The sequence below is a fragment of the Ixodes scapularis genome, unplaced genomic scaffold (genome assembly GCF_016920785.2).
Source record: "Ixodes scapularis isolate PalLabHiFi unplaced genomic scaffold, ASM1692078v2 PGA_scaffold9__187_contigs__length_104089568, whole genome shotgun sequence".
Classification (NCBI taxonomy): Eukaryota; Metazoa; Arthropoda; class Arachnida; order Ixodida; family Ixodidae; genus Ixodes; species Ixodes scapularis.
Genome location: NW_024609884.1, coordinates 9,594,130 through 9,611,516, shown reverse-complemented (window position 1 = coordinate 9,611,516; position 17,387 = coordinate 9,594,130). Strand labels below are relative to the sequence as shown.

General features: G+C 44.3%; 2 protein-coding genes across 4 annotated transcripts in view; one reads left to right on the top strand and one right to left on the bottom strand.

Moving 5' to 3' along the window:
* The window catches only part of LOC120835953 (alanine--tRNA ligase, cytoplasmic), a 33,897-nt gene extending 27,995 nt beyond the window's left edge, over positions 1-5,902 (top strand). For all 3 annotated transcript variants that reach the window (XM_040218419.3, XM_040218418.3, XM_040218417.3), the window contains exons 17-23: positions 82-194; positions 911-1,019; positions 1,980-2,099; positions 3,231-3,350; positions 4,119-4,205; positions 4,305-4,418; positions 5,638-5,902. In XM_040218419.3, the coding sequence (XP_040074353.2) occupies positions 82-194; positions 911-1,019; positions 1,980-2,099; positions 3,231-3,350; positions 4,119-4,205; positions 4,305-4,418; positions 5,638-5,814 (840 nt within the window). In that variant the 3' untranslated portion in view covers positions 5,815-5,902. The remainder of the gene's footprint in view (positions 1-81; positions 195-910; positions 1,020-1,979; positions 2,100-3,230; positions 3,351-4,118; positions 4,206-4,304; positions 4,419-5,637) is intronic.
* Positions 5,903-5,981: 79 nt separating this feature from the next.
* LOC120838986 overlaps positions 5,982-17,387 on the bottom strand; it is a 29,650-nt gene continuing 18,244 nt past the window's right edge. The window contains exons 3-6 of the mRNA XM_042287234.1: positions 9,805-10,037; positions 9,598-9,746; positions 6,145-6,210; positions 5,982-6,085 (exon numbers count right to left, since the gene is read on the bottom strand). Coding sequence (XP_042143168.1) covers positions 5,998-6,085; positions 6,145-6,210; positions 9,598-9,746; positions 9,805-10,037 — 536 coding nt within the window. The 3' untranslated portion in view covers positions 5,982-5,997. The remainder of the gene's footprint in view (positions 6,086-6,144; positions 6,211-9,597; positions 9,747-9,804; positions 10,038-17,387) is intronic.

Sequence of the window (17,387 nt, the reverse complement as noted above, 5' to 3'; positions counted from 1 at the left end):
CACTGAACGTGACACGCAGCGAAGCAATCGCTGCGTCAGGTTTGCTCATTGACTCTGGCAGGTGTATTAACGACTGTGCAGACGTATCCAGACCCGGTACGAGTTGTGTCGATTGGGGTCCCAGTCGACGATCTTATGGCAGACCCTTCAAGCCCTGCAGGATCCTTGACCTCCATTGAATTCTGTGGTGGAACGTGAGACTCATTTTTTCATTATCAATATTACTATTGTCCCCTTTTAGGCTGTTATAATTCTACGCAATTTTATTGCGATGCTATCCATTGCTAATGCTTGAACTGTACACTGTTACCAATCCCTATACTGGGGTTCACATTGATAGTTTTAACTCATAAACAAGCATGCTGTTGCAACAGGGCTCGGGGGTGGAAGTGCAATTACCCAGTGATTATCTCCTTATGCCAGTAGAAAATAGAACTCATTTACGAGAATGTTGCTTTCAAGAAGTATTTTTGGTTGTCGGTTTCATACCTCGTTTGTCGTAGAGAAAGTATGCTGTCAATGAAATAACAATTGTAAGCCAATCCAAGCATACACTAGTTACTCTTCTTGGTCAGTTTTTTTGTATCATTGAAGTCGCATTAATAGTTTTCAAAAACTATTTGTGGATAGTTTTTTTGTTTTTTTTTGTGAATCATTGTGCAGTTATATTTTATTGTGCTTTCCATACTTACTCCAGCTTACACTAATGCTGTAATGGATGGTTGTAAAAAGCTTCATTTTTAAAAATTTACTTTGACTGTGAGAACCGTAGACTTGTCTCATTGCTTCAATTGGTCCAATTTGCAAGACCAGGAGGATACTTGAGAGCATAGGCAAATGGGAGGTTGTTGCTTATGCCCATGTGTGCAAAGTGATGCGTGCCTAATGTTCACGGACAATTTGAATGCAGCCACTTGAAGCGTGCCGGGCATGTGGGTGACTTTGTGATCACTACTGAGGAAGCCATTGCCAAGGGAATACGGAGAATCGTGGCCCTCACAGGTCCAGAAGCTGCAAAGGTAGCTGCTTTTTTAATTTGATAGAATTCTTTTGCTACTTCAACCATTTTTTGCGATACGCTTTCTGGCCTCCAATGCGCTGTGTATGCGCCACAAGTATGCGCAGGCGCCACATGGCAGCGCGGCACCTCTGCAAACGCATGACGTCTCCATACACACGACGTCCGCACACACAGGCGCCGCACGTATGCAGACGTCGTCTTAGAGGTTGTCCTGGAGATCATCTTTGAGGTCGTTCGAGAGGTCGCCCTAGAGGTCATTCTAGACGTCATCCTCTAAAACGCTGTCCTAGAGGTTGCCTTTCAGATCGCCCCAGAGGTCGCCCTCTAGGACGTTGTCCTAGACAGTGTCCTTGAGGTCGTCCCACAGGTCGTCCTAGAAGTCATCTTTGACCTCATCCTAGCAAGCAGATGAACCCGTGCCGCACATACACGGAGCAGCAGTACACACACACATTTGCACCCAAGCTACAAAGCAATTGTGGGTTTGAGTTGAACCAGTTGGTACATGATCATTAATGGTGGTGAAACAGCTTGAACATTAAACTGTTACAGGGAGACAGGACAAGACACGCACACGAAGCTGCAATGATGGTGGGGAACAGCTTGATCATTAAATGATTACACTGAGACAGAAGATTAAACAATTACACAAAGACGAAGCAATCACTCCATTTTGAAGTGGTACACTGCAGTCGTGCTGACATCAATGATTGTGTCGTAAACCAGTCATAAAATAAAATAAAGTGTTTACTCAAAATTTGCGTCGTCATATTCACAGTGAGCTGCGTCGCGAGTCTAATGACGAATGCTATCACAATTCACAGACAACCATAAACAGTTGTTTTCTTTGCCTGTTTAGCGGTGCAATTTGTTCCCTGCACTTTTATGATTATGACTATGTTCATTGGTCTGCATAGTTCTTACTATATCATGCAGCCACTTGTGTTTGTCACGTTAGGCGCTCAAGAAAGCTGAACACTACCAGAATGAGGTGAACCGGATCAAGGCAGAGGGAGCAAAGGTGACCCAAGCAGCTCAGGGCAAAGAGCTGGTGAAGCAACTGGTTGAACTTACTGAGGTGAGGAACTTCAATTTAACTCTGAGGTGCCAGCTCTGTCTGAAATGTGCTCCTCCAGAACACTACATAGTGATGTTCCTTGCCAGAGAATATAAGCATTGTTCATACCTCATTATAGTGTGAAAGCAATGAGACCAGTCCAGTCTTGAGGTTGTTAACTCTATAGTGAAGAAACAAACTGGATCAGATCATACAAGTTAATAAAGTAGCGTAAGGTATTAGCCATTCATCACCACTAGGACAAGAACCCAAGTTTTTTTCCCTTAAATATGCATCAATTCCGCTCGAGCAATAGACCATTTGCAATATTCCCAAGCGCCTCGGCCTGCACTCGAGGAGTCATGGGAACGGTGTTCCTTCAACTCCTTAGTGATCGCTAATTTCGACATATTCCATGGTTACACAGCTTTCGAACGTAATTCGGAGTCACCCTGAACAAGCGCCTGATATAATATACCCCAAGGGCCTGTCATATCACTTTTAAAATTTCTTTTCACTGTCAGCATTTTTGATACTGTGTATGCGATCCATCTTTCAACCTGGCTGAGCTCCAGAAATCTCTTAGAATATTATCACTCTCGTGATTGTTGTTTTAACATGAATTGTTTAAAAAGCCGAGAATTTACAACAAAAACCAGGATTTAGCTCGGAGTCCACGGGGCTGTTTATAGCATTTTTAGCGTTTCTAACTTAATATCAGCGTCTTTGAAGCTGTACAAGAATGATAATAATGCAAGAGATTTCTGCAGCCCATCCAGGTTGAAGGGTGGACATCATGCACAGTATCAAAAACGCTGACATTGAGGAGAAATTTTAAAAGTGATATGACGGGTCATTGGGGTATATCAGGCACTTGTTCAGGGTGACTCCGAATTGTGCTCAAAAGCTGTGTAACCAAGGGTAGGGTCAAAATTACCAATCACTAAGGAGCTGAAGGAACACCGTTCCCATGATTCTTTTAGCGCGGGCCGGGATGCTTGGGGGATATAGCAAATGGTCTATTGCTTCTCCACCTCCATCCTCGCAGTCATCTCATGATTGTGGATGGCGCTCACTCAGTATGGTGCTGTGCCGACTGAATTAAAGGCACTGTGATGACCCTATGGTTCGCTTGTTTACTTGATCTTGCAGGAGATATCACAGTCCAACATCTCTTACTGGAAGAAAGATGAGCTGAGAACAGAGCTGAAAAACCTCAAGAAGCAGTTGGACGACTTGGACAGGAGCAACAAAGCTCAAGCACAGCAAATGGTAAGACAAGTTTACTGCAAAAAAAATTTATTTCTCACTATAACCTTTGTTGCCAAGTACAGTCTATGAGTGAATTTGCATAGAGTTCCGTTATTGTTTTGTGCGGACAGGTCCCAGTACACCGAAGTGCCTCGCTAGTCTTTGGCAGCAATGCGTGCCAATTGTCAAAATACATGGAGGTTACATTTTTATAATCCACTGGGGTCCTGGTTTTCTAAAGCTGGTCCACACGTTTGCATTCGAGTGTGACCAACTGCATTTCAACGGCTTTGTTGTATTTCCTAATGTTTTAAGCATCATTCTTTTACTGTGAGCTTGAAATTATTCTGGCATTGTTATAAGCGATCATTTCTCACGGATGGTGCATAGATTTGATCTTGCAGTCCAGTCATATGCAGATGGGAAGTGTTCCAAACCTACCTGGTAGATGGCACCAGTGTTTTTTTTTTTCTCGTTGTAAGCAGTCGCATGCGGTGGCAGTGCACTCAGTCGCGCAAATGTGTGAACCAAGCTTGAGTGTAATAGACGAGGTTGAAAGATAAAAAGCAGCCACTAACACAAACATAACTGACCGTGGCTCTTTGCTGCTTCACAGTGGCAGCAGTTTACCTGCCTGGCTCGTGCACATGTTTCTTGGAACTAAACAGGCTAACTTTACTGACTATGATGAGAGTGTCTATAGTGGGCCAGGATTGTAAGCAACTCTGCCCAAATTGTTGAGGCTTGTTTTCAACCCTACATTGGGGCACCTTTCCTCTTCTTTTGCAGGCAATCGAAAATGTGAAGAAACTTTTGGAGCAGAAGAAGGATTCCGAATACATTGTGCACGCTCTTGAGGTTGGAGACAATGCCAAGGTGGGTCGGTCCCGCCGGGTGAGACGACTGGATGCAGCTGTGCAATGATGCTCTCAAAAAATGCTGTCTCATGTCGGTGTTGCGATGCTTGTTTTATAGGCCCTGGACGCAGCCTTGAAGCAAGTGCGCACTATCACACCAAACGCTGCCGCCATGTTCTTCAGCTGTGATGCAGAGAAAGGGAAAGTCATCTGTCTGAGTTCTGTGCCCAAGGTTAGTCTTTATTGATTGTGTCACGAGGAATCTGTAGTTGGACGGTACAAGTGCAAGTACAAAGGGAAGATTGACATGCACATGTAACTCTTTTCAAGGAGAGAGCGGTTTGTTAAAGTGGTATGTGTGTTTGGTTTCAATGTTTTACACCAACAGACTTCTCAGCTTCTGTAATAGAGTTTGAAGGTGGGCTGTCGGTGCATATTGGTAACGGAAGAGAACGGCACTGCGTTTGTGTCTTTTGTCTACTTGTCCTTCTGTCTTTTTTTGCACTGTTTTCTTCTGTTACCATTCCTTGCCTCTGCTTTGGTCTGTGTGCATATATTGCATTTGGAAATATTGGTGAGGTTTTCTAATAGAGGTAACTACTGTTTTCACTGTTCATATTATTTGAAGCTGAAAAGCTTGAGATTTTCATAGCTTTTGCTCAGTAACAGCAACTTATGTTTGTCCATTTCAAGGATCATCAGTTGACCTTTCAGTTTTTTGCAATTTTTTTTTTAATGCATATCGGGACAGGAAATTAGAGGCTTGTCTTGGCTGGTGCTATGATAATGGCTGCTGATAGGAGGCTGTAGACAATAATTAATTTCTTTCCGGAATTGCAAACAATGCACTATAATAACTTTGGTGTTACTGCTAGTCATCATTTCGTGGCTCGCATTGGTTTAAATAGCTTGCTTTTTTAGAAGCAACGACAAAGGCAGTGATGCACTAACCCCTTCATTCTCTCAACCTTTTTTAACTATTTCATGTTCCTAGCCATTCCCGACTCACTGGAATAATTCCTTGGGTTTATGATGCAAAGGGTTTGCCGCCAACACGGCCTCTTTTTATTTGCGTCACATAAATGAATAGTACCGAATGCAAACAGTTGGTTCGGTAGGCATTGTCCACTCACAGCTGCAGAAACATGGGTATGCAACTGTGAAAGGGGAAACAATACTCCTAAAATCATGCATACCTACAGTAAGAAACAGCTGCGGTGTAGGCATATTCTATTCATATTTAGGGTGCTGCATTGTTTCATTGATGGCTTATGTGCTGAAAGAATGCTTTTTTTATTATTGTTTTGAATTTGTCATATCTTATTTGCCTCCCCTTATGTAAAGCCCAATGGGGAGGCTATAAGGGTATAACAAATTCAGTTAAGTGAAGGGAGCGTACTCGGACACATCAAGAAGTGTCTTGTAGGGCCTGCGATGTTGCCTCTCCTTAGGACATCGTCGCACGAGGTCTCACTGCCAACGGATGGATCAAGGAAGTGTCGGAGGTGATTGGAGGCAAGGGTGGAGGCAGGGAGGAATCTGCTCAGGCCATTGGGAACAATGTAAGCTCTCTGGACAAGGCATTGGAAGTGGCACACAACTTTGCCAAGCTCAAGCTCACCTGCTGAAGGCGGCGCTGCTCCTTGTACTGGGGTTTCCTTGGAGCTTCAATAATTTTATATTTGAGTTTTCGTAATAAACGCTGGGTTATGCTTGTTTGCGTTTACATTGAAGTTCAATTAATTGAATTGCCAGGAAGCCAAGAAATTGGAGGGGGGGGTTGACTCACCTTGATGTGAGGCACTTTTTCGTCAGACCACCGTTACTTTGATTGTGTCCACTCCTTGCAATGGGTGGAAATTTGGGCACATCTGTAGCGCTTCTTGCCTCTTCACAAGACTGCACAACACCAGTGCTGAATTAGTCTAAAGCTCGCCTTCGTGCCTCGTTTCTCTTACCTTGGAATGGGAGATGGATTTTGCAGGGATTTGAACTCCCAAGCATTGCTTCTGTAAACCATGCCCCTAGCAATTGCAAAAGCGTTGGATTAGAGCGATTCGTTTTCGGTGATATTATTTTAGGGACACACGGTGTAGAAGCTGTGTTTCTGTAGTTTATAACTTATCATTCCTAACTGGGTAGAGTTTGTTTTAGTGGCTCCTTTTTGCAGGCTCCAGTATCGGGCTGAGCAGATCCGAGCTTTACCAACTTGCCTGCATTTTTCACCACTTTGTGTGTTCATGTTTCCAGACTATGCAGCATTGATTCACCATTTGGCCTTAGATGGTTAAAGCGGTCAGAATGCTTACAGAGAATTTCAAACACATATACAAGGTATAGTGATCCTGTGCCATGCAGAACATCCTAAGTCCAGGAAAACAGAAAATAGACAAAACAGACACTGAATCCTTTATGTTTGCTTTGTCTTGGATTTTTTCATGTTGGATCCTTAGTTTGGTCTCACCTAAATTTGCCCTAAACTCCTAAACGAAGTATATTGAAGCTTACAAATTTTATTTCGAGTGTTGGAAAAGAAGTTCAAGAAGTCTACAAGAAATGCTAAGGGATAATAAATCAAAAACGGAAAAATAGCATTATTCCCTCAAAACCTGGCGCAATATGGCCTCAGTAGCTTTTCTGCCATGAAACCCATAATCATCATCATCATCATTCACTCAAAACCTTCCTATGCAGGAAAGTCCTTATGCCTAGAGCACTCATCTATATGCAGCAATGTTCTCATCTTGCAAAGTATAATAATTTGTGTTTGCAGGTTGTTGCCTTGTGTGATTAGCATGCCATCTTAAAGGCGGACGACCAAACACGATATTCTGCAAGGCTTTCCTCCTTTCACATCTTCAAGCCATAGAAGGAAAGGAGCGAAAGTCGGGCATGAGTGCGCGCGTGCCGTTCAGATGGTGGGGTGGTTCATTGTGCAAGCACAACGGAGACAAGTCTGCAAAAATGGTGCCCCTCCAATGGACACGGCGATCTGTGCGACGGAGGATGGGTCCGAATCGAATTCGAAGCGAATAGTGATTTTGGTCGAATAATTTCGAATCGAATAGTTCGAATAGTACTAGCAAAAAATACCACAAAATATGTTTAAACTATAGTTTTATATTTGCCCTTATTTGGTATTTGATATACTGTAATTGTTAATTTCAAGTGTATTGAGTTCGGTAGCACGAAACGGTCGGAAGCTTGCGCCACCTGGCCGTAAATCCAAGCCAGAGTAAGTGAAACCCGTTTATATTGAACTTGCAAAAAAAGTCTACCAGTTCGATATAGCGGGTAATTAGATATAAAAGTTTTAATGAACTTGACTCTCAAAAATCCCCTTTCTGCTGAAATATTACACAATGAAGTAGTCTTGCATCTTCTGCTGCTTTTTCTTCATTGCATCCGCGATAACGATATTTTTCTACGCTATCGACGGACTCCAAAATTCTTGGGCCGCTGCCTTCTATATTCGCGCATTAGCGCCGAAATATGCCGAGAGCACGGAGCACGTCCAACGGGAGCACCTCCTGCAGAGCGCCGTTTTGCTCTGTAAGTTGGCTTTCCCCTAAAACAGGTGGTGCGTTGGGGGAAGCCAACTAGCAAAGCAAGCTGGCTTTTTTTTCTCTCTCTGGACGGCCGCGTCAATTTGGAAGAAAAAATAATATTCTCTTTTGCGGACGGAGCACGGAGCACCGTCTCTCCGCAAAAGATATATTTTATTTTTTTCTGAACAGTCGACGCGGCCGCCCGAAGAAAAAAAAAAAAAAAAAAGTTAGCGTGCTTTGCAAGCTGGCTTTCCCCCAATGCGGCTGCGCGTTGGGGGAAAGCCAGCTTGCAGAGCAAAACGGCGCTCTTGGCAGTTCGATATATCGGTAGCGGCTGCTATTTTTGTTCGATGCAACCATAGTTTTTGCTATATATTATCACTGTAACATTACTGTGCACAACAATTGTTCGATATAAGGAATAATTCGATGTAAACGGGTTCGATATAGTCGGGTTTGACTGTATTTCGAAAGGTCGAATAATTCTATATTGTCGAATAATTCGATATTGTCGAATAATTCGATATTGTCGAATAATTCGATTTTGTCGAATACTTAAATTCGATTCGAAGCGAATACCGAATAGAACAGAATTCGATTGGCTATTCGTATTAACCGAATATTCGCCCATCCCTAAGGATTAGCGAAGGATTGGCCCCCTCCTTCCCCCTAAACCTCCAGTTACAACACCTACACACACACGGAAGTTTCCAGGACATGGAAACGAGAACCGAGTTTGTTTCTCGCACAGCGTGGTACGTCTTCGCTAGGTGCGTCTTTGATCACCGGAGTTTTTAATCAATGTGACGTTTTTTTCTTTCGAAATAACTGCTGCCCCCTGTCGGAAGCTTGGATCGGAATGCATTGGTATAAAAATGTGACTGCCGCAAGGAAGGAAGAGTGAAGAAGCTTGAAAATGGGCATAAACCTTGAGACAGCAGGTAATAACGACACAAACACTAAAAGGTCTCGGTCTTTTAGTTTGTGTCGTTTTTGCCTGCAGTCTCAGGGTTTCTGTCATGTGAAATTAAAACAGTTTGTTTGCGCCTTTACATTCACTTCATGAAGAAGCTTCTTTGTACGAACTTCAAAGCGAAAGATAAGCTGCAGATAAGCCACAATGTCTACAAAGATCATGCTATGGTACAAAGGATACGGTGGGGGAGCTCAATCACTCGCACTCCTCTGCATCTAGTAAGCAGGATCTAACCCCATCTTACACGCAATCACGTGTTTTCATACTCGCAATTTTCGAACCAGGGTCTGCGTGGGGCTGCGCACGCGTAAAGGATATTTGCCAAAATCATGCATATCCTCAATAAAAAAATAAAAAAAAATGAAATGAAGCACTTAAAAACAAAGACCCGGTTCTAATTTTATTTAGCAACGTCAACCCCCCCATTCTCAAGGAAAAAGAAAAAGTGCACAGCACGTTGACTAAAGAAATCTGCACTGATGCCAATGGCCTTGTAACTCAAGGTCGTTTGTCAATCATGTTGGGGTTACTCTTTTGTATCGTTGGAGTCTGTGGCTTAGCCGCTGTGGGCTTAGTGGAGCGGAGGTGGAGGACGAGGGGGGAAAGGGGAGGAGGAAACAGGCAATGGTGGAAAGGGTAGAAGAGTGTGAGGAGGAAGTGAAGGAAAAGTGGAAAAGTGAACTGGGGGTCGTCGGTCTTTAAAATACTCCCTGGACTTATACGTATTCCTTTATATAAAAAATTTATATAAAGGAATCCGTATAAGTCCAGGGAGTAATTCTATGTCAGTTAAGGAAGGGATGGCAATACATTTTATGATAAAATGTATTGCCATCCCTTCCTTAACTGACATAGAATTAGTAAAATCAGATTGGTAGTTGTCTTACTTGTTCCTGTTGCACGACCACGAGCCAACGCGGCTACGGAGCTTCCTGAGGCACCATGACCTCCCGGGGTGGTGCATGTCGAAAGTGAGAAGTATACCTCCGCCTATCAACAGCACGCTCAACACAACAGGTGTCAGCTCAGGGTCTTCCTGGTTAAAAAAGAACCGCACGGAAATGTACAGCCATATTTGGTGCATACATCGAGACTATGCAGAGAGGTAATTGATTGCTTGCCCGCTGAGGGCAGTGTGTACTTACTTGCTGAAACAAAAGAGGGACAACTGCAAAAGCCGCAAGTTCAGCTGTCTGCGCAAGATGGGCCACAACTGCTTGCTGGGAACTGGGCGATATTTCGTGTAACCAGAGAGGCACCACTGCCAGGGAACTTCCGACGGAGACTTTGCTCATGGCTAGCAGGCACAGACTGATGCAGGGATGACCTGCGCGAGGAAGAGAGATGTTTTGGTCGGAGGATGTGCCCCAGCGAAAGACTAAAAATTAATTTTGAGTACCCTCGATTTTTTTTCCCCCGTTTTAAGTTTTACCATATTTATTTATTTGTATTTCAAATACCCTCGGGGTCACAAGTGCACTGTAAAAAAAGAGTGAGTTACAAGCATTAAAAAAAAAAAAGAAAAAAAAGATTTTAAGAAGGCAAGTAATTAACTGTTCATAAAATATTAAAATAGTGCATAGTGCATAATTTGCGGTTGAACTGCAATTTAATAAAGCATTCTTCCACACAATATGAGCGACAACACTTGACCTGACATTTTGCTACGACTACGGTCCTCACAAACCCCATTGTGTCGATTTGTCAAATAGCTTATAGTCTGGAACTTAAACTTGGAATTCTAGCTTGACCCAGGACTTCCTCAAAGACTTGCAGGTGTTCCCAATAAGCGTGACGGGTTGGTTACAAGAGCAAAAACGAGTTTCCTCGATACCCAGCGCGGCTCGATGTGTACTGGTTCTGCGCCCTCTGACTGCACTCTGCGAGGGGGAAAGCAAACAGAGCAGCGGCAAAACAAGGACCAACAAAACAAACTAAAATTTTGTGTTCAGCTGTGTGTGAGACGCCTCTTTTATGTTTCCACCGAACTCAAGTATCGGGTACATCTGAAGTCTCTTGATACTTTTTTTTCCAAGTAAGGACAACTAATACAAATGACAAAGCACATTCCGCTGGAACAAAATGGCGGCATTCAGTTAAAACCTCTGCTGTGCGCCGCCATTCGCTTCCCAAAACCTGCACCTTCACGCAGTCGGCGCTTCAAAGAATGTCGCTGCTTGTGGGAAGCTCTTATCGAGGGACTTTCGGTACACAGTGTTTCGGCTCATTTTGCGTGATAAATTATATTGCCCGACTTCACTGACACGAGGATGTACGTGCACAGATGAGGCCACGTGCTCGCACCAGTGGCTCTTACAACGTTTACACTCTACTTCGTTTCACCTGAAGTCAGAACAGCCGACGTCACGAGCCCTGAGGCCAATCTTGGGCCGATCAAGCAACCCCGAAAGCGCAGCGTCGCGGCTGTGCATCCAATCAAGCACAGAGAGTACGCCGTATCTTGGCGCTTTTTGTTGCACCTTCTAAGCTTTGACTGCGCTAGCATGAGGATGACACGGAGTACAGAAAGTGATTTTCCAAATCAGATTAAGTACAGATTCAGCGTTCTAATGTCAATGAAAAAGGGCCTGGCATTTCTCGTAGCACGATATTCCGGTTTACTTCTTTAATGGTATACGTGGGATGATTATCCCACGGAAGCTTTTAGGTATCGAATTTTCTCCCGGGTAAGAGGGACCTGAGCATACTGTTCACGGTTATCTCTTCGCTTGACAATTAGAACTCCTAACATACCCAGGATTTTGGGACAGGAGCGCGCCGACACTGCTTGCGCCATCTATCGGCAGCGGTGGCGGGACGGCCCGTAACTCAATGGGACGAACTAGATATATTTTATTTCACGAAATTCTAAGCGGTGCATTATATTGCTCTCGGCGCACTTTTTTAATAGATACCTTTTCTGTTCATTGTGCTAAATTTAAGGACTGTATGTCTAAGATAAATAGAGCCAACTGGCAATCGGAAAAAAATGCATTATACGTATGGGAGTACGGTGATTTACAGAGAAATATTTGAGTTAAAACTCTATTTACAAACTAACTACTCCGTATTCCGAGTTGCTCTCAACGGTTATAAAAGCTCCAGTTCTCCAGCTACATCATGGTACTATTTTCTTCGGAATCCGTTAATTCTACAAAGCGCCCAGGTCATTAAAAGAACAAAAGGCAGGGCTTTGTAAATGAATTCAGGGCTGTTTAGAGCGGTAAAAAGCTGTTTCTCGCGCATAATAAGAAAGTAACTGAAATAATATAACCATAAATGGTGCATGATAGATGTGCATCACTCATTCCTAGCACATAATTGCCAAACCCCCGGGGTTCGAACCTGGGGTTCGAACCTGGGGCTCCTGAATAAAAAATATAAATGAAATACGAATTTGTTTTGCGGTGGAGCATGAACGTTTCTCCAGGACGTGAAAGCATTTTTTTGTAAGGAAGATACGATATTACATCTAATTTCTCAAATCAAGGTAAAAAAAAAAATATCAAGCAGCACTAACGCCACGCACACGAAAAAAAAATTATTACGCGGACTTCTACCGCGCAGTTATAATAATGATGTGTTTTTTAAGTGAACGTGTGAACACATTTTTGAGTTGCCGTTCTTCAACGAGTTATTTAAATATGACCCTAATGTAATTAATTAAAATTCATCTTAATCCTTTGGGCATACTCAAGACACAAAATGAGCAGCGTGTTATGAGCTGCGCTGGGTGTTTGTTTATGGGATTTTCTAAACCCTTTCATACGTACAATATGTCCGATCGTCACGTGGTTGGGGCACGTGATGTCACAGTGTCGCGTCATAACGTCACGTCACGTGACACAATGTAGAGTTATGTCATAGTATCTTCACATCGTGATTTTTAGTGTCACGCCATGGTGTCAAGTCACGTGCCTTGTGTAGTATAGCGTGACATTGTTAAATGGTTGGTATCACGTGACGACGGTATGCTGATGAAGAAACGTGGTCACACCTCACTGATAATGTCACGTGACAACCGTGAGCTAAATGTGGTGGGCGATACCTCGCCCGTCAAATTTTGCATTTCTGCAATGCATTGGTAACTTTTAACTTAGCGGGACCTAGTTCGCTATATATGGTGTGGGCGTTTGACGGTTTCTTGAGGCGGTCCTCGTGACAGCTCGTCACGCTTTCTAGGTACGGTGGAGATTATAATGTAAAATTGACCACTTAAATGCGCGCGAGCCGCGGGAGGTGTTGCCTTTCGTTATTTTTTTCGGCAAATACGCTCCGCGCGCGTGACACGCTCAAGATGGTCACTTTGCAAGTCAGCTTCTCTTGCAGTACTGGCAACAAAGATCGCTAATGTATACTTTTTTCGCCTTAGACTAGAAGCTCCGCCTTCAGCGCGAGCTCAATGATTGCCGCAGTGCTTTAGTAGCACGTTGCGCGTTCCTGTCCTCAGTAAAGGCCAACTTATCGCCTGCTAACCTCTGATGATGTCCAGATCACGAGCGACTCCACATTGACTCTCGGAAACCCTTGTCTTATTGAACCGCATCGCAGTTTACACCAAACAAGATAACAACCTTCGACCCTCAACCACGAAGGATTTAATAAAATATACTAGTATTCTATCATTTTTGATACTTGAGAGCAGAATATAAACTCTCATGCCCAGAAAACAGGATAAAATTCTCGTCCTCCAAAACAGCCTACTAGGAAATTGCAGTTTTCAAAGTTTTTCCCGAAGAGTCCCATGCATTAGCTTGTGTAAAACAATAGCTGCCGACGGTGCCGCTCGACCCCAGCTAGAATTGACGGTCAAAAAGGGGACGGGGCCCGAAAATATCGGCCAAGACGCCCCTCTGAAGAACCTAGAATTGAAAAGGGTCGATAACTGGGCGAGTTGGTGAGAGTTCATGTTGGAAAACAGCGCGACTGGGACGGGGACACACAGAGATGAAGAGGACACAAGACAAAGCGCTGACTAGCAACTGGTTCGTTATTACAACATAAGGAAGGATGACAATGAAATGAAAAACATGGAGTCAAATGCTCGCGCGCTTGCTTGACGCCTCGTGGAATATGCCCCTTTCTTCTTTTTTTTCTTTTTCATCCGATTGTTGACTAGTGTTCTTCTTTCCTCAAGAGCTTGGGTTACCCTGAATCCAAAAACTTCATCTCGTTGGGAGTCATAGTCACCGAAGGTTGGCTCACACACGAACTGTTGCTCTTCATGATGTTGTAGGCAATGTTGACAATGAAATGAAAAATGTTTTTCATTTCATTGTCATCCTTCCTTATGTTGTAATAACCAACCAGTTGCTAGTCAGCGCTTTGTCTTGTGTCCTCTTCATCTCTGTGTGTCCTCGTCCCAGTCGCGCTGTTTTCCAACTAGAATTGAACCCCGAGCGTACTCTAACCCACCACAAATGACAGCAGGCTTGGTCTATTCTTAGAATCCCGGAGAACATTTCGGGAATCAGATTATTTCGCGAGTTATTTTAATCGGAATAGGGTCTCTCCCATAAAAAAAACATCCCAAAAGGGGGCGTGGCTCAAAAATATGGGCAAAGGCGCCATTCTGAGGAACCTAGAGTTCAACCCTGAGCGTACTCTATCCCACCACAAATGATAGCAGGCTTGGTCTATTCTTAGAATCCCGGAGAGCATTTCGGGAATCGGATTATTTCGCGAGTTATTTTAATCGGAACAGAATCTCTCCCATCAAAATCGGCCAAAAAGGGGGCGTGGTTCGAAAATATTGGCAAAGGCGCCGCTCCGAGGAACCTAGAGTTCAACCCTGAGCGTACTCTATCCCACCACAAATGATAGCAGGCTTGGTCTATTTTTAGAATTCCGGAGAGCATTTCGGGAATCAGATTATTTTGCGAGTTATTTTAATCGGAACAGGGTCTCTCCCATCAAAATCGGCCAAAAAGGGGGCGTGGTTCGAAAATATGGGCAAAGGCGCCGCTCCGAGGGACCTAGAGTTCAACCCTGAGCGTACTCTATCCCACCAGATGTGATAGCAGGCTTGGTCTATTGTTAGAATCCCGGAGAGCATTTCGGGAATCGGATTATTTCGCGAGTTATTTTAATCGGAACAGGGTCTCTCCCATCAAAATCGGCCAAAAAGGGGGCGTGGTTCGAAAATATTGGCAAAGGCGCCGCTCCGAGGAACCTAGAGTTCAACCCTGAGCGTACTCTATCCCACCACAAATGATAGCAGGCTTGGTCTATTCTTAGAATCCCGGAGAGCATTTCGGGAATCGGATTATTTCGCGAGTTATTTTAATCGGAACAGGGTCTCTCCCATCAAAATCGGCCAAAAAGGGGGCGTGGTTCGAAAATATTGGCAAAGGCGCCGCTCCGAGGAACCTAGAGTTCAACCCTGAGCGTACTCTATCCCACCACAAATGATAGCAGGCTTGGTCTATTCTTAGAATCCCGGAGAGCATTTCGGGAATCGGATTATTTCGCGAGTTATTTTAATCGGAACAGGGTCTCTCCCATCAAAATCGGCCAAAAAGGGGGCGTGGTTCGAAAATATGGGCAAAGGCGCCGCTCCGAGGAACCTAGAGTTCAACCCTGAGCGTACTCTATCCCACCACAAATGATAGCAGGCTTGGTCTATTTTTAGAATCCCGGAGAGCATTTCGGGAATCAGATTATTTTGCGAGGTATTTTAATCGGAACAGGGTCTCTCCCATCAAAATCGGCCAAAAAGTGGGCGTGGTTCGAAAATATGGGCAAAGGCGCCGCTCTGAGGAACCTAGAGTTCAACCCTGAGCGTACTGTATCCCACCACAAATGATAGCAGGCTTGGTCTATTCTTAGAATCCCGGAGAGCATTTCGGGAATCAGATTATTTCGCGAGTTATTTTAATCGGAACAGGGTCTCTCCCATCAAAATCGGCCAAAAAGGGGGCGTGGTTCGAAAATATGGACAAAGGCGCCGCTCTGAGGAACCTAGAGTTCAACCCTGAGCGTACTCTATCCCACCACAAATGATAGCAGGCTTGGTCTATTCTTAGAATCCCGGAGAGCATTTCGGGAATCAGATTATTTCGCGAGTTATTTTAATCGGAACAGGGTCTCTCCCATCAAAATCGGCCAAAAAGGGGGCGTGGTTCGAAAATATGGGCAAAGGCGCCGCTCTGAGGAACCTAGAGTTCAACCCTGAGCGTACTCTATCCCACCACAAATGATAGCAGGCTTGGTCTATTCTTAGAATCCCGGAGAGCATTTCGGGAATCAGATTATTTTTCGAGTTATTTAAATCGGAACAGGGTCTCTCCCATCAAAATCGGCCAAAAAGGGGGCGTGGTTCGAAAATATGGGCAAAGGCGCCGCTCTGAGGAACCTAGAGTTCAACCCTGAGCGTACTCTATCCCACCACAAATGATAGCAGGCTTGGTCTATTCTTAGAATCCCGGAGAGCATTTCGGGAATCAGATTATTTCGCGAGTTATTTTAATCGGAACAGGGTCTCTCCCATCAAAATCGGCCAAAAAGGGGGCGTGGTTCGAAAATATGGGCAAAGGCGCCGCTCTGAGGAACCTAGAGTTCAACCCTGAGCGTACTCTATCCCACCACAAATGATAGCTGGCTTGGTCTATTCTTAGAATCCCGGAGAGCATTTCGGGAATCAGATTATTTCGCGAGTTATTTTAATCGGAACAGGGTCTCTCCCATCAAAATCGGCCAAAAAGGGGGCGTGGTGCGAAAATATGGGCAAAAGCGCCGCTCTGAGGAACCTAGGGCTCGACCCTGAGAGGACTCTAATCTATCATATGTAATAATAGAGGAGGTCCTGTATTAGAATACCGGAGAGAAATTGGATTATTGAGATATGCTTCGAGTTATTTCAGTTGAAACATGGTCACACATGTCGGAATTCACCAAAAAAGGGGCGTATTATGGAACATTTGGGGAAAAGCTTCTACCCCAGGGTTCAACACTGAGAGTACTCTAAGTTCTAAACCATCAGATGTGATAATAGAGGAATTTGTTTATTTAAGGCCGGAGAGCAATTGAATTTGCGGAATATTTCTCGAGTTGCTCGATTGAAACAGTCGAGCACGTAAAATTTTACGAAACGAAAATGTGTGTCTCGAACATGGCACACTGCAAAGGAAAAAAAATTACCAGCCTGTCTAGGACGAGCATCTCGTAAAACAAATGTTGAGGCAAAATAATTTTCAGAGGTTAATTTTTGGCGCTAGGCTCATTTTTATTTAGCAGCTTTTAAACGATGGCGCCAAAACTCTGAGCGTTCTCATGGGCTAATCCAATGGAGCTGCGAACGAGACGCGGAGGCGGCGGGAAATCGGTTCACTCTGCGACACTGCGCTGCCGCTTGGGCCGGAAGTCCGCTCTGTCTAAATATTTCCACAATCCCCAATGTGCCCTTGAAGGGGGATGGTGGCCGAGTGCACACCAGCTCGGAGCACGTAAAGCGAAACTCGCGCTGCAGAACCCAGGGATCCTGTATTCGATCCACACTCCTGCCCGTTTCGATCTGGATGAGCATCGTACCGGCATGCAGTACCGTGTATCACTGCTGCGTGGTGCACGTTAAAGACCCTAGGCTAGCGGCTGTACTGCACTGACTAAATTGCTCATCCACAGCTGGGAGACAAGTCGCCCGTTGAGGCAGACGAAGTTCTAGGCTGCATAAGCATAC